The sequence below is a fragment of the Hevea brasiliensis genome, chromosome 17 (genome assembly GCF_030052815.1).
Source record: "Hevea brasiliensis isolate MT/VB/25A 57/8 chromosome 17, ASM3005281v1, whole genome shotgun sequence".
Classification (NCBI taxonomy): Eukaryota; Viridiplantae; Streptophyta; class Magnoliopsida; order Malpighiales; family Euphorbiaceae; genus Hevea; species Hevea brasiliensis.
In genome coordinates, this window is record NC_079509.1 from 56,731,373 (window position 1) to 56,748,398 (window position 17,026).

Sequence of the window (17,026 nt, forward strand, 5' to 3'; positions counted from 1 at the left end):
AATTATAATTTAGTCCTTCCAATTACCCATTTTGCAAAAACTATCCAAATGAGCTCTAAAAATTCTAAAACTTTGCCCCGCAATCCTTAGCAATATTATTAAACTAATGCAAAAGGAATTATATTTTTATAACCTACCACGAATAGTTTATAGATTTTTAATCGAAATCAAGCACTAGATAATTAAGAAAAAATAGGGTTTGGGTTTACCTATGCCAATTCCGACCCTGGAGACACATCCGGAACGTCTGAAAATGATGGGGTAGCCTATACTCTCAGTCCAGTTCTGAAGCTTTTCCTGTAGTTTGTCTGCCCGGCCCGAAATTGCAGACCCAAACAACCGTCAAATTTTCGCGAATTGAATGTACCTACGCGAAGCTTACAACATGGGGGTTAGTATAGAATTTTTACGAAATTTTCAAACTCATTTAATGCTCGGAAAAACACTGCAAAGTTTTGCGGGACCCACAAAAAAAGGTGTCAAAAAAATTTGAAATGGGTATTGCCGCGAAACTCTCGACGAGTGAAGCACTCCAGTACTCTTGGATTTTTTGTGGGGTTTACGGTTTTCGAAAAATCTAGCCCAAAAGTCAAAATAGGCTAAAACTTCTCGAGCAAAAATTGGACAAATCGCTCGATGGATTTTTGTGTTCTTAATGTTTATGGAAAGCTCTCGAGGTATAGATGTGTTTTAGGACAAGACCCGATTCAATCGGTGGCCTAATCGGCCGGATTTTGTCCGGGAAGACGAAACATCGCGCGAGCGTAGGGGAGGAGTTTGGCGCGATTTTCCAGTGGCCTGGAGGCCTGCCGGTGCCGAGGGAAGGGCGGGGGACGTCGGCGACAGCGCCAGGAGGGGTGAGGGAGCAGTTGTCGGCGCGGAGGGGGAGGGAAGAGAGAGAAAACGAGGGAGAGGGAGAGAGCGTCGGGACGCGTAGGAGGAAGAAGAAAAGAAGAAAGGGCCGGTCCAATTCGGTCGGTCCAATCCATTCCTGTTTGATTTGATTGGTTCGATTCAAAATAGCCAAAATTGAATTTTTTACTCGTCCTTGGAATCGAAAACGATGCCCAAAAATTATGAAAAATTTTCAAAAAACTCAAAAAAATTTGTAGAGTCTAAATATATTTTTAATTTTGCCACGTGGTCTTTAAATAAATTTTTAAAAATCATCAAAGTTTTATATTTTCGAAAAATCGAACTCAATTTCAAAAATTTGAAAAATTTCAAATAATTTCTTAAATAAAATAGAATATTAATATCTACTCATAAAATAATTAATTTAAAAATTAGGGGTATTACAGTTTCCATACTGAAATGATATGCCATTATTAACTAAGATGCCCATACTAACACTATGTTGCTCAGACTCCTAACAAGTAGCAGATACATACCCATATCCAACAGATACTCATAACAACAATAATAAAAGAATAAAATGATTCAATTGGAGGGGAAAAAATAGATAAATAAATATTAGGTTTCCTATCAGCTACTCAGTTAAACCAACAAAACTATAAACAGCATTAGAATGAATCCACAACACAAGCCATTCCTATGCATGACACTGATAAACAGCAACCTCCAAATGAACAAGAATATTCTAATATTATCCAAAGTCTTTATTTCTCTTTCTCTTTATATATTTTGAATTTAATTTCTAGATTTATTATTAAGATAATTTTGGAATTTTATTTAATTGAACTTGGGATTGATTTTATTATTCTGAGAAATTAAATTCTTAATCAGTGTATCTAACATACTTGATTGATTCAGTCTCGATAATTTTTTATATTTAAATTCAGTACTCGTGAATTTGACATTCTTTCCACTGCTATATAACTTAAGCATAGCAATTCTTTGCATTTGCCATAAGAACATATTTTTAAAAAAATTACAATTATAACTTTGGTTAAGTTTTTTTTTTATTTTATTAAAATGTATAGCTCAAGCTTTTTATTTAAATAAAAAAAGAATGAAAACGAGGTGCTTTTACTTTTGCCAACAGTGAATGTGATGATGATGGATGACATTCTTCATTACTTTTGTGTTAGGTAAGATTTTTGCTCAGGCTTGTAGCCACTGACGGACTTCGCTAGGACCAAGGAGGACATAAAGGTCCTTTAATTTCAAAACTTTACAGGGGTATATTAATAATTTCTCAAACTCTTTAAGTTTCTTTTGTCCACCAGCAAAAGTGCAGAATAAATTTCCTCAAAAACCCATCCGACTTTGCCTTTCCAAAGTATAAACAAATTTTTTTTTAATAAATAAAAATATTATTATTAAAAATTCAAGAAAAATTTAGTAAATAGCATCTAATTAAATCCAGGTCAGCAAAAGTATAATATTATAATGTAAAGTATATAAAATTTCAAATAAATAATTAATAAGTGAATTAGTGTATATAGACCAAGTGAGATGTAGTTATGGCTATACGTCACTAGCTACTAAAGCAGTTGCCTTTATACGTATACGTAGAGCATAGACATGATTGCAGTTGAAATCTGTTGGAAGGGAAAAGAGGAATTACTCAGTGCATATGAACTTTATGTAAAATTCATTAAATTTTAATTTAATTATATAAAAATTATTATAATAAAAAATTAAAAATTTTCGGTTACTGATGAAAAAGAAATCGAAAAAGAGAGGAGTTTGAATAGCCTTATGAGCAAATGATGAAGTAGGCAATTGCACCCTTGTTCTTGTGCTTCTCAAGACGCTGAAAGAGAGTTAAAGATTCCATTTGAAATATGATAAAAAGCATCAATAAGAAACAAAAGGCCAAAAGATGACTTGTGATTATGTGGCTGTAGAATTGCTTGCTCCAGTGCACGTGGGGATTCATTAGTCACAATGTGTTTGATGAAGTGAAGCCATGCTTTTTTTCCAATGGATCTTGTCGTCGTTTTGGTGCTTTAACGTTTTTCAATTTGAAGATGATATGAAGAGGTGGCTCTTGTCTTTTGTCAATCAAAATTACTTTCCTTGATTTGTCCTCCAAGTTTACAACTATTCATTACAAGCCTTCTTTACAAATATAAGGTGAAGCTTGCTTGCTTGCTTCATGTATCAAACCATTTTCTAACAATGGGCTCCATGGGAAAACTTTGGTTGCTTCCTCTGGTCCTCCTCTCAGCCCTCTCATTGCTCTCAGCCGCTGCCAATAAAACTTGCTTAGTCCATATGAATCATAACTCCAAGCCTCACATACATGCCACTCACCGTGATTGGTATCAATCACTCACCTCCACCTCTGATTGCATCCTCTACACCTACAACGCAGCATTCCATGGCTTCGCTGCCTATCTTGACCCTGAAGAAGCCGACTCTCTTGGGAACATAGATGCTGTCCTTAATGTTTTTGAAAGTAGAATGAATTCCCTCAAAACCACCCGCACCCCAGAATTTCTTTGCATCGATTCCAACTTCGGCTTGGGTGATGGTCGTCAATTTCAAGAAATCGAGCAAGCTGCTCACAATGTCATTATCGGAGTTATTGATAGTGGCGTGTGGCCAGAGTCTAGAAGTTTTGACGACACAGGATTGCCTGAGATACCAAAACGATGGAAGGGAAAGTGCGTATCTGCTAAGAATTTCAATCCCAAACTGTGCAATAAGAAGTTAATTGGAGCACGTTATTTCTTAATAGAACACGAGAAAGAATTTCCTGGTGCGGAGGTTCTCTCACCTCGGGACTATAGTGGGCATGGAACGCACACTGCTTCCACAGCCGCAGCGTCGCCTGTAGCGAATGTGAGTATGTTCGGCCGTTATGCGAGGGGCACCGCCCGGGGAATGGCTGTATGTGCCCGGGTCGCAATCTATATAAGGCCTGCGGGAGCAAAGGTTGTGGCGATGCTGATACTTTGGCAGCAATGGATAGAGCCATTTTAGATGGTGTGGATGTGATCTCTATGTCATTTGGAAATGACTCTGTGGCCATTCCATATCATGAGAACACGGCCGCTCTTGGTGCGTTTAATGCAATGAAGCGTGGTATTGTCGTCTCTTGTGCGGGTGGTAACTCTGGACCTATAAGAACCATTATCGGAAACGTGGCTCCATGGATTTTGGCAGTCGGTGCTGGGAGTATAGACAGGGACTTTCGGGCTTATATTTTGCTTGGCAACAAACATCTATACAGAGGTATGTCTATCTATGATGGACCAAGAATGGGGAAGAAGCTGGTGGGGTTAGTCTACCATAGGGGAAAGAATAGTTCCAGTAAATATTGCTTGGAGGGTACACTTGAACCAGATTTGGTTCGTGGGAAGGTGGTGATCTGTGATGTAGGAGACTTGGGATCTGTAGAGAAAGGTCTAATAGTGAGCAAGGCTGGAGGGGTTGGGATGATAATAGTGAACGAAATAGCTCTGAAGGAATTGTCTGTTGGACTAGATTTGGTGCCGACAGTGGCAGTAGGTACCAAAGTGGGTGATTTAATTAAAAAATATGAGAAGACAGATCCTAAGCCAAAGGTCTTACTTGGGTTTGGTAGAACGGAAGTAAATGTGCAGCCGTCACCGATGGTGGCTGAATTTAGTTGTCGAGGACCAAATCCGGTGACACCACAGATCTTGAAGCCAGATATTATATCTCCCGGAGTTAACATCCTCGCCGCATGGCCTGACGCCGTAAGTCCATCTAATTTAGAGATAGACAAGAGAACCACCAAGTTCAACCTTTTGTCAGGTATGCATATGCTTGCTCTCTTTTTTCTTTTTTCTTTTTTAATTTACTCACTTTAAATTATATTAGATAAGATTGTCTAATTATATAGTCAAGTTAAATAAATGAATTATTTGTTTAATATGATGAATTTCGTTAGGCACATCCATGGCATGTCCGCATGCAAGTGGAATTGCTGCATTGATCAAAGCAGCACATCCAAGTTGGAGTCCAAGTGCAATAAAATCTGCGATGATGACTACCGCTTACAACTTAGATAACACACTTTCTCCAATACGAGATGTTGTAACAGGTAAACCTGCCAACCCATGGGACTATGGGTCTGGTCATAAAGACCCAACAAAAGCTCTCTCTCCAGGCCTCGTCTATGATATCTCTAAAGAAGACTATACGAAGTTCTTATGTTCATTGCGTTATCCTCATGATATTATTGAAGTGTTCATGAGTCACCTGAAACTGAATATATCTTGCTCAAACAAATTTAGTGATCTTGGTGATCTCAATTACCCATCATTCTCAGTCTTGTTCAAGAACAAGACAAGCATCCACTATAGTCGAGAATTGACAAATGTTGGCCCTGTCAATTCTATGTATGAAGTGACAGTGACTGCACCATCGACTGTACAAGTGTCGGTGAAACCTGCTAAGATGGTTTTTAAAAAGGTTGGAGAAAAGCAAAGATATACGGTAACATTTAAGAACAAGAAGAATAAGAAGGCTGCTGTAGGAGCTGCATTTGGTTGGATTGTTTGGAGCAATGCTCAATACAAGGTTAGTAGCCCTGTTGCATTTACATGGACATGAACTAGTTGTTAAGAATGGCCAAAGTTTAGTGTATACTGTGATTGAGTGTATTGACTTGTTGATCTGAGTTTAGTTGAAGTCGTGTTTCTTGATTATTGCTATCAATAAAAGTTTTGCTTACAAAAAAAATTGGCAGAGTTTACGCACCATGTTTGGTTGAGTAGCAGTAAAGTCAAATGATATAATGATAATGCAGACTAATCTTTCTTTCAAAATGTCGAAAAGAAATTATATAATATATCAGTAATTTTACATGGGATAGTTTATTTAATATCAGAAATTAATAAGAGAATGTCATGTAATCAAAATTCTTCAATAGTTGAATATATATATATATATTTGCTTCATAATTTAAGAGATTGGAATTCAAATTTTAATATTTCTTAATTTTTTTAATAAATATTAGGCTTAATGATAAGAAAATCATGTACTTTACATAGACCTTGTCACAAACTGGTTTCAGTTCATGGTCAAGAGAGGCCCTAAATCGGCCCGAGAAGAGGCGAGTTTGCATGGGTTTGAATCTAAATGGTTTTGGTTTCATTTCGATTCATTTTATAAGCAGTTTCGATTTTGGTTTCATAATTCGATTTTGATTCCATGTCGGTTCAAGTTGAACAAAATATAGGTAAAACCAAACCTAACTGCTGACCCAATTCTTCGATTTCAGTTTAATCTAATTCAAATTTGCGAGAGACCCAATTCAACTATTTCAGTTTAAAACCAAAACGAAAAATAATGACCAGTTCCAGTATTTAATCAGGCCAACTCTGATTCCAATCGGAAGCATAACATGAAATTTGCAATTAGACAAGGCTAACCTGAAAGGTTAAACCATCTGGATTGTATCATGTTCATACTTCAGATATCCAAATGACATTTGCAGGTTATAGCTAGCACAGCCATGTCAAACTTTGTCATGACCACAAAAATTCATAAAGGGACACCGTTTTAGTCCAACAAAATAAACCATAAACCCTTAAGACATGTCACAACCTGCATTCAAAATGATTTCCCAGAAATAAGCTGGGATTGTACACGATCCATGGACAGCTTTCTTTTATTATTGAGCTGGCATGCTCAGAGCTGTAACATTTGAGCAGACAAACACAAAACATCCATTAAAAATTGCAGGTAAATTGAATCACAAGAATGGTCGCTATGGCTACAGTACTTGTTTTTACAAACTAATACACTCTCGCGCACCACAAAGCTTGATAAACTACCATGAAAATCATGCTTGACAGAGTGCAGGTCATCTCCGCATGACCCGATGCCGTTCTCGCTTTCGGAAACGCTCTAGCATGAACTCATCTGTTGCAGCTTCTCTACGGGTAGCATCAGCGTTATTTTCAGCTGGCTTTGCTCCAGCACCATCATCTTGTGAACTTCTGCCCTTGTATAGCTCAGGATGTTCTGCAGTTTTTTTATTGTAATCAAGAAAAGGAAAGAAAAAAGATGCATGAAGAACGTGAAAGAACTCAATAAAGAAAGGACCAAACAAAACTTTGGAGAAAGTAACTCGAATTACAAGTATTTAATACCCATCAAAGCAATCTACACTAACCAGACTTTCATTTGGTTTTCATAAAAGGTGAGATAAAACAAAGAAGTTAATCCATTCATGCAATTAAAGAACAAAACAAAACAAAATATAAGCAACCTCTTCGAAGTTTCTCAGCATAATCCCTGCCACGTTGGAAATAATCTGCACTGTAACTTGATGGGATGCTAAACTCTGATTTTGCCTGACCCATTAGCCGTTTCTCCTGTAGAAGTTTCTTGGCAGCCTCTGTTTCCTCAATATTTCTCAGTTTGTATCTACAACCATGAAGACAATAACAAGGTGGTCCATAAAAATAAAAAATCTGACTTTCAGCAACCTTTATAAACCATCATAATTCACATTAAAACAATTTCCAACTTAGTGATGCAAAATGAGCCAACTGTCTATGCCTTTAGGGCAAATACCCTACTTCCTACTTTCTTTCAGTATACTGAGTGCAACATTTCTCCAATTATATTCAAGCCAAGACAGAGAAGCAAAATGCAAATCAAAGTTTATACACGTATAAGAAAAAGGGCATACTCAATGGGCAGTTGAACCTCTGCAATGCCAGTAGTCCACTGAGTAGAGCTTTCTTCTGAGTTTCTCCTTTTCACCTAAGAATGCAATAAGCCGTTAAACATTTGCAAGACATAAAACTAAAATAATAAGAAAAATCAATAGTCAAATGTCTTCAGTAACTGAAAATCCAGAATCCAATAGCAAGAAATTTTTAATACATAAGGAAAAAAGAAAGAAAGAAGCAGAGGGTTATAAAATGAATATAAAGGATGTGGAGGAACAGAAAGCACTAGTCCTCATGCAAAATATTTGTGTTAACCTAAGTTTCCTATTCAAATGAACAAAATGAACTGGTAAAATATATACAGTTTTGTGAAAAAACTCTAGTAGGAATCAGCATCAGACCATAAAGGCATGCTCAGCATAAAATATAAAAAAAAAAATGCATTCATAAACAAGATGTCATAAATTCATTTAATTTTGAGTTGAAACTAAAAAGTGGCAGATACATACTCATATCCAACACAGGTGTATTCTATAACTTTTCTTCATATGCAGAAGAACATACGCACATCTGTTATAAGTGAATAATATGTGTCTGATATAGAGTTAAGTGTGAAGTGATATCTAAAGCAACAGTGAGACCACATATACAGAAATGAGAAGATAGACACTGTAGAATCATATAGCTCACTTTAAGATGCTCAGGAATTTTGTATAATTCATCTTCAGCACGTTTTAAGTCATTTTCAACTTGATTTGTTGCATCAATGTTCTTCCCACTTTTCTTTGCCAATTCTTGCTCAACATACTTCAACCTGTTAGATAACCACAACATATGAGTTAACACTGAAGGACCTGAAAAGTAGTAATTTCAAAACAACAATAATAACAGTATAAAAAGATTCATTTGACTATATATATATATTGGTTTCCTAGCAGCCACCTAGTTAAAACAACAAAACTATAAACAGCAGCAGAATGAATCCACAACACAAGTCTTTCCTATGCAAGACACTGATAAACAGCAACCTCCAAACGAATAAGAATATTCTAGCATGTCTAAACAGACAGCTAAATATATTCACATAAAAATAAGATTCTGAATGAATGATTTGAACACCACAGATGTATTTAAATAAAGACATAGATACAGTAGGAGAACAAGTACCTATAAACTAAATTATAACTTAACATATGAGAGTGCAATTGCAATTAGAAACTTAGTTGTATTTATTAATATTAATTGGCAAATTATACCAAATTTGAAGCAATAATGATCAGTGAAGAAATAACATTTATGCAAAAATTTTATCATAAAAAAAATGCAAGTATTTTTCAATGTGACGCCTTGTAAACCTCAAATAGAAACACAAACACGTGTATTCAGAGACAAACCTCTGCCGGAAATTTTATTCGTCAAAAAACTAAGCTGAATTACACGTATTTTTTATGTTGGGCGTTAAACTCCTAAAGTAACTAGGAAAATATAAATCTAAACTAAAGTAAGAAGTGTAGTTACATCCAGAATAGGAATCCTAATAGAATAGGAAGATATAATCTAAACCCTAATTAAAACAGGAATAAACAAATCCTAACTAGAATAGGAAAATACATTAAAATCCTAAATAGAATAGGAAATTATCTAAGTCCTAGATAGAGTAGGAAACTCAAATTAAAAAAAAAAATAAAAAAAAAAACCTAATTAGAATAGGAAACATTAAAAGTGAATAGGAAAAAATAAAAATAAAAATACAGCTTTCACATGAACATGCTCCACATCATACTCCTCCACTTAGGGGGGCAAAAAAAACTCATCCTCGAGTTAGAACAGCTTACAACGAGCCAAAATTTGTGCCATCAACTTCCTCACCATTCTTCCCCACTTTGAATAAACCCATCCTCGGATTTTGAAGTATAAGAGAATTAGGAACTTCATTAGGAGAGAACAACGTATTGCCTTCTCAGTCAAATGCCAACAATGGTGAATTTTGCAAAATTGTAGTGAGCATCATCACATTTTTCTTTAAGTCCACAAAAACAACTAGATAAATAAAATCATAGGAATCAAGGAGTTAGAAAAATCTTTAATCTCCATCATCTCCATGACTTGATTTTCTCCAAGTTCCAATATTGTCTCCATGGATTGTTTTTCCTTAACTTATATTGGAATCTTCAGGCGGCGAATTTATCATACTCTTTGACACATTTCTCAAGCTCTTCATTTTCAGTCATAGCAAAAGGAGGTAGGATCAAAGCTTCTAGCTCAGATTCCTTAAATTCAGACTCCTCTACTTCAAGTTGCGTGTTTGAATCCAAAAGCTCCTTTTGAATTTCACTTTTTTGTTTTTCAACCACTAAAGGCTTTGGTTGGACCTCCCATTGACAACGTTGCTTCTATTGGAATAAAATCTACTCATAATCTAGAGGCAGAAATTCTTGTTCTAACAAATATTTCATCATATACCACATACAAACTGATCCCTTCCATTCCCTTGCTCTCTTAGATTGCAGTCACTCCCACCATGCAAAAGCACTACCCTTTAATAATCGAGTAATTTATCCACATTCTCAATCTAATCTAAGAATTCTTCTATGTTGAGATCCCCATAAAAATCTAGGAATATCAATTTGCAATTGATAATCCTTGCTTTCCAATTCATTATACCCATTCACACCTCTTCTTAGGATCTTGTCTGACATTACGTGAATGTCTATAGAACCTGAATAGCTCATAGTCATTTTCCTCTTCCAAATCTTCTTCGTAGATATATTGCCTACTGCAGGAAAAGGTTTGTTGATAGGGTCACCACAAGCTACACCATCTCTTGGCCTTCTATCATCATTCCTAGCCTTGTTAGTTTTAATTCTCAAAGCATCAAGTCGAACTGCAATTTCTTCGAAGTGTCTATCAACATACCTAAATCTAATATTCATCTGTTGCTCCACATGTCACTACCATCATTGCAACATTTCGTCCATATGGTAAAGGGCTCTAACTCCCCAATCATCAATTGAAAATCAATGTAATTGCCACCTCCATCAAGGTCAGCCACACCAATTAGGGCAATTTCCCCGCTCTGACACCTGACGCAGAGTGAAAATCAAATAGAAACACAAGCGTGTCTTGAGAGAAAAACCTCAGCTGAAAATTTTATTCATCAAAAACTAAGCTGAATTACAAGTATTTTTTATGTTTATATCAGCATTAAAGTCCTAAACTAACTAAGAAAATATAAATCCAAAATAGGAATCCTAACAGTATAGGAAGAAATAATCTAAATCTAAATCCTAATCAAAATAGGAAGAAACAAATCCTAACTAGAATAGGAAAATACATTAAAATCCTAAATAGAATAGGAAATTTAGTCCTACAACAAAAAAATAAAAAAAATAAAAAAATTAGTTGGAATAAAAAACATTAAAACTGAATCGGAAAAAAAAAATTACAGCATCCACATGAACATGCTCCGCATCACATCGCCACAATATGAAATGAACTAACATTCATGAAGTCTCTCTAATCGAGCTCTCCAAGGAGAGTGATAGGTAATTTACAGAAACACGCTATCTTTACTGACAACAAATTATTTGAAAGAGCAGCTAATATGCACAATTAGAAAATTCTGACAATGAAAGTTAGAATTGCTTAAAGAAGATGAAGAGAGATGAAGGGAAATTTTACATGTTAGGATCTTCAACCATGACTGCTGTTTCTTGAGCAAAAGTATCTTGAAGAACGAGCTCTTCCTTCTCTCCATCTCCATCGTTCTTTTCAGCCACTTTTTTGGATACTAAATTCCCAATTTGCACCGATGGAATTGCAGGGATTCCTGACTTTCTTTCCCTCTGTTTCTGCAGGAATTTGACTTCCTCCAATGCCAATCTTCCATTACCAATGTCAATACCATTCATTAATCAATCCCCAAATGCATAACCAAAACCCTAACTGAAATTGCAATTTTCAAATTTATAACTACCTCCTCTCTTCTTCGTCATCGGATGCGGCTTTGTTGTTGTTGTTGTGGTGGTTCTGGTCGTCTGCTTCCTCGATAGTTCTCTTACGGAAATTCTTCTTTTTTAGCATCTGCTTTTCAATTTTCTTTTCTTCCAACTATCTCGAGAAAGCTTCCTGCTGTTGTTTGGTTAGCAAGAACAGGACGACGGAGGAGTATTCTGATTGAAAACGCAGCGTTCTGTCAAGTAGTGTAATATCTTGGGGGGTACACAAACGTTACCCGGGACGAATTAACTAATCAATTATATATATATATATATATATTTTTTATTTGGCAACACTGAATATTTTAAAAAGATATCAATTTTTTAGTTTCATTCAGTTAATTAAAAAAAAACTGAATTAATTAACCAAATCAAGTTTGTGTTATCTCTCGGTTCATATATATATATATATATATATATATATATAAAATAGAAAAATATTATTTTTCATGATATTATTACGTGTCATTGTTTATGGTATTGTTATATAGTGTTCTACATTTAATTCTTTTTTACTCTTTTTTTAATTATATAATAAAATTTTGATATTTAAAATGATAAAAATAACTACATGATTGAATTAATTTTAAATAATTCTATAAATATTTAAGGAATGTTTGTATTATATTACTATTTTTTATTATTTTTATTATAAAATCATCTTTAAAAATTTTGATAGATAAAAAATTAATAAAAAATATGAAATAATATTTAATTATTTAAATATTAATAATGGATAAGCAATCGATTGTAAAAATAATCCATTTAGCAACCGATTATTGAATGGTTGCTAAATTTTTAAAAAATTAATTATTTTATTAAAAAAATAATCACAAATCGATTGTAAAATTGATTACTTTCAGTCGATTGCAATAATTGATTGTAAAACTAATTATTTTTTATAGTGTAAATTGGTAAAAACTAGTATATTTAAAACATTCTAAACCTAAACTTTGGTTTCTTTGGATTGAGATCGAATAAATCAGATTACTTGAAAATTAATTTTTATTATATAAGTTTAGATAGAATAAATTAAAAATAAGGAAAAAAGAAAAGAGAAATAGAAAGACTAAATTTTGTAAGTATGAAAGTGCTAAATTGATGCATCCACCAATACTTATTTTACATCCACCAATTCTTCATGTATATTTATTTCACATATATAAAACATTTATTCCCAATATCTCTCATTTTCGTCATTATTCTTTTTTAGTGATCACTTCTTTCTTTTTTAAAGTATAGACAAATTTTAATGAGAATTTCTTACTCCAATAAATATTATGAACTTGAACCCTTGTATGATGATGACAATTGGGAGAAATTAGTGATAAGATTTTGAGCAATAACTCAATTTTGATGCCTAGGATGACACTTCAAATAGTGACAGTTCTATCTCTATTGACTATTCTGACAGTTATACTAGGATAGATGCTCTACTAAGTTCCAATATGGGTATTGGTAAAAATGGCTCTATTGACAATTCTGATGGAAATAAAGAGAATAAAGTAGATGATGTGCCTTAGTGACCGAAGAAATAACTCAGTCGAATTGAATAAAAAGGACATTGGAATTAAGAGAAAGAAACAAGAAAATTAACATTAAACAAATAGGAAATAAATAAAAATCAAGCAAGAAAACTCAAAACACAAGAATTGAATTCTGTCAGATATTAACTCTTTTGGTATTTTCTAATTTAACTTGCAACAGAGTAACAAGAAATGATAAAAGAAAATCTTTTTGTGGTTTTCATATTTATGAACTGAAACTAAGAACAAAACAAAATAATACGTAGAAGAGATAAATTCTTTGATAAGTTCAGAACGCTACAAAAAAACTCAATTTTTAAAAGTAGACGCTACACAAAGAACCTTGTGATAAGTAAAATAATTCACCACAATCATACTAGATTGATAATAATTAAAATTGATAGCACTTTGCTAAACTTTCTATTCATTCTCTAAAATCTCTTAATTGTGTAAAACATTACATATGTAAACCTATTTATAGGCAAAGATAAGAAACTAAATTAGAAAATTACAAAATAACTAATTAGGAAATTAAAAAATACAGATTTGGAATAAATCCTAATAAAAATACGAAAAGAAAATTCAAAGATTTCTCATTAATAAAATACTAGCTAAGATCTTCCAAGATTTTAATAATCTCCCAAGATTATATTATGAGTTAAACAAGTCAAAATTCATCCATATGTTGCTGGTCATAATCTTTAAAGATCTTGGAGAATATTTTGGTGGTCAAATATGCCAAATTGGCTTCCAACACAAATAGAAATATAAAAGGCATCAGAAACACTAAAATCTCATTAATATGGGCTTCCAAAAGTGAAGAAATAATAGGATATTATAAACCCACGAATTTCTCAAAGAATAAATGTCACGACCCAACCTATGGGCCGGACCGGCACTAGGACCTGGGCCAGCCTAAAGCCCCCGAGGCCCGTAGTAAGCCTAACTGTTCATTTACCCAATTCTAAGGCCCATTTGGGCCCAATTTCAAGAAAACAAACGGACAGAGTCCGGCCATAAAATGGACTTACTAACGGGGAGTTTTTGACTCACCCGACCTGTAAACACAATAAACAATCCATTGGGGAGCTCAGCTCACCCTCCACATACTCATCAACATAATAATAAATGGGAGCTCAGCTCCCTCATCCAATCCATCAAAACAAACTTAAAATATTAAGTTTACAGGTCCAACATGATAATAACATTACAGACCAAATTCAGATAATTACTGCTAACACATGCGGAAATTCTAGGAGTAAATAAAATTACACAAATATCGATAAACAACCTGCGAAGTATAAAAGCAGGTTAACCCAGAATAAAATATCCTCCTGCGGCCTGTAAAAATTTTTGAACAGGAGTGAGCGTTCGACTCAGAGAGTAAAATATCAATCTTAACTATAATCTCTATAACTATCTGAACTAATGCACCCTGTAGAGTGAAATGCAACATCAACATCATATTCACATCATAGCATCAAAAAGGTAATTTGGAGCACTCACGCACCCTGTAGCATCAATCATAATATATTGGGAGCTGATCCCCTATACAGCTCTCTTAAATCCAACCTGGTGCCAGCGAAGAACTCAAGCCGGACTTTCGCTTAATAAACCAAATCGAGGGTCCCAGCGAAGAACTCAAGCCGTGACTACCCCTCGAAGGATCGGGTCCCAGCGAAGAACTCAAGCCGTGACTACCTGTCCTATCCATAGTCCACACCACATCACACGCACGCCAACGCACGCACACTGCTCCAAATTACCACAACAACACTCATGGCACATTAACAGTTATGAATGCAACATAAATCGTGCCTAGAGTTTAACTACATAAATATATGCATATAAGTGATGCATGGGCATGCTGAACATATAATAATATCGAAATTACAATTAAAATTAATATTTTGCTTACAAATTTGACGACAAATTACTGTGGCGGCTGGGCGGAGGAAGAAGGCTGTCCCGGCTCACCTGACAATTACATTACATCTATTTAATAAATTTGACTCAATACAAACAAAGAAAAATATCAAGTACGTCCTAAGTCGTCAGAAAATCCCCAGAGTCTCCCTATACCTAGGACCTACCCAACCTGCAAAAGGGCTAAAAACGCACTTCTATATTCACAATCCATATATCAACAGTTCAATCATATCACACAGCCCCTCCTGGGCCCATCAAATCAATCATCCATCACAATACGCAAAATTTCAATTTAGTCCTTATTATTGATCATTTTTGCAAAAACTGCCCAAACAAGCTCTAAAAATTGTAAAACTTTGCCCCGCGGTCCTTAGCAATATTACTAAGCTATTGCAAAAAAAATCGTAATTTTCTAAGCTACCACGAATATTTTATGGATTTTTAATCCTATTTAAGCACTAGAAAATTACGAAAAAGCAAGGTTCGGGTTTACCTTTGCCGATTCCGACTTCGGGAACGCGCTCGGGACGTCTGACAATGGGGGGCTAGCCAAAACCTCGGTCCAATTCGGAGACTTTTCCAGAATGCAGTCCATGCGGCCCGAAATTTGCGAACCGGTCAATCACGAATTTCCGTGAATCGAGGATACCTACATGAAGCCCATAACACGGGGGTTAGTACATAAATTTTTCAGAATTTTCTAAGCTCATTTAATGGTCGAAAATACACTGCGAAGTTCCGTGGGACCCACCAAAAACGGTATCGGAAAAATTCAAATTTATGTCGCTGAAGCTCTCGACGAATGGAGCGTGCTGGTGGCCTCGGTTTCCTCGTGGGATTCACGGTTTTCGAGAAATCTAGCCCAAAAGTCGAAATGGGCTAAAATCTTCCCGAGCTAAAATCGGACAATCCGCTCGATGGATTTCGGCGTTCTTGGTGTCTATGGAAAGCTCTCGCCGAGTAGATGATTTTGGACACAAGACCCGGTCCAATCGGTGGCCGGATCGGCCGGATTTGGCCGAGGAAGCGGCGGCGGCCTTGCGCGCAGGGCGTTGCCGCTTTTCCGGCCGTTCGGCGCGCACTGCTGGTGGCTGGCGGCTACCGTCGGGCTGGGTTAGGCGGCCGCCGGCGGCTGGGGGTGGAGAGGAGAGAGAAACGAGAGAGAGAAGGCAGAGGGACGACGCGCGCGGGAGAAGAAAAAGGAAGAAGGAAAAGGGCCGGTCCGATTCGACCGGTCCGATCCGGTCCGGTTCGATTCGGCCGGTTCGATTCAGGATACAAAATTTTGAATTTTTACTCTGCCTCGGGACCGAAAATGAGGTCCAAAAATTTCGAAAAAAATTCCATAAAACTCAGAAAAATACGTAGACTCCAAATATATTTTTAGTTTTGCCACGTGGTCTTTAAATTAATTTTTAAAAATCATCAAAGTTTATATTTTCGGAAAATCGAACCCGATTTTTAAAATCCGAAAAATCTCAAAAAAATTCTTAAAATTCAAATAAAATTAAAATACCAAAAATATTCATAAATAATAAAATTTTGGGGTGTTACATTCTTCCCCCCTTACAGAAAATTCGTCCTCGAATTTTTACACAAGGCAGAATAAAACACATGATTATACATTGAACAAGTATGGGTACTTGCTACGCATGTCCCGTTCTGACTCCCAGGTGCACTCTTCCACTGACTGGCTCCTCCACAAAACCTTAACCATAGGGATCTGTTTGGATCTTAGCTGTCTTACTTGGTAGTCCACTATGGCTACAGGTTGCTCCTCAAATGTCAAGTTCTCTTTTAGCTCTATCACATCCGGCTGCAGTACATGAGAAGGATCGGGAATGTATTTCCTGAGCATGGAGATGTGAAACACGGGATGAACGTGAGAAAGGTTGGGTGGTAGCTCCAACCGGTAGGCAACTCTATCCGTAACCTCAAAAGGTCCGATATACCGAGGTGCCAACTTGCCCTTCTTTCCGAATCTCATGACTCCCTTCATTGGAGATAC

The 17,026-nt window shown here is 35.6% G+C and overlaps 1 protein-coding gene, 1 long non-coding RNA gene and 1 pseudogene across 2 annotated transcripts; 1 reads left to right on the forward strand and 2 right to left on the reverse strand.

The window, feature by feature from the left end:
* The first annotated feature begins 3,087 nt into the window (after window positions 1-3,087).
* Window positions 3,088-5,541, forward strand: LOC131175516 (subtilisin-like protease SBT1.8; annotated as a pseudogene).
* Window positions 5,542-6,442: 901 nt separating this feature from the next.
* LOC110637954 (protein COP1 SUPPRESSOR 2) lies at window positions 6,443-11,690 on the reverse strand. The gene is made up of 6 exons (XM_058140001.1): window positions 11,542-11,690; window positions 11,247-11,447; window positions 8,256-8,379; window positions 7,583-7,656; window positions 7,157-7,314; window positions 6,443-6,909 (listed from the first exon to the last, which is right to left on the reverse strand). The coding sequence occupies exons 1-6, from the start codon at window positions 11,646-11,648 to the stop codon at window positions 6,749-6,751; spliced, it is 825 nt and encodes a 274-aa protein (XP_057995984.1). The 5' UTR covers window positions 11,649-11,690; the 3' UTR covers window positions 6,443-6,748.
* Window positions 11,691-14,245: 2,555 nt separating this feature from the next.
* Window positions 14,246-15,599, reverse strand: LOC131175464 (uncharacterized). Its single transcript, XR_009145674.1, has 3 exons — window positions 15,512-15,599; window positions 15,008-15,066; window positions 14,246-14,430 (listed from the first exon to the last, which is right to left on the reverse strand). It is a non-coding gene; the product is annotated as an uncharacterized LOC131175464 (long non-coding RNA).
* Window positions 15,600-17,026: the final 1,427 nt, after the last annotated feature.

What these genes read in the sequence shown, in the direction of transcription:
- LOC110637954 (XM_058140001.1), bottom strand. Translation starts at nt 11,648, where the DNA reads ATGCTAAAAAAGAAGAATTTCCGTAAGAGAACTATCGAGGAAGCAGAC. An exon ending in GATGACGAAGAAGAGAGGAG is followed by an intron (nt 11,448 to 11,541) that starts GTAGTTATAAAT and finishes TGGTAATGGAAG; the next exon opens with ATTGGCATTGGAGGAAGTCA. An exon ending in AAATTCCTGAGCATCTTAAA is followed by an intron (nt 7,657 to 8,255) that starts GTGAGCTATATG and finishes TTGCATTCTTAG; the next exon opens with GTGAAAAGGAGAAACTCAGA.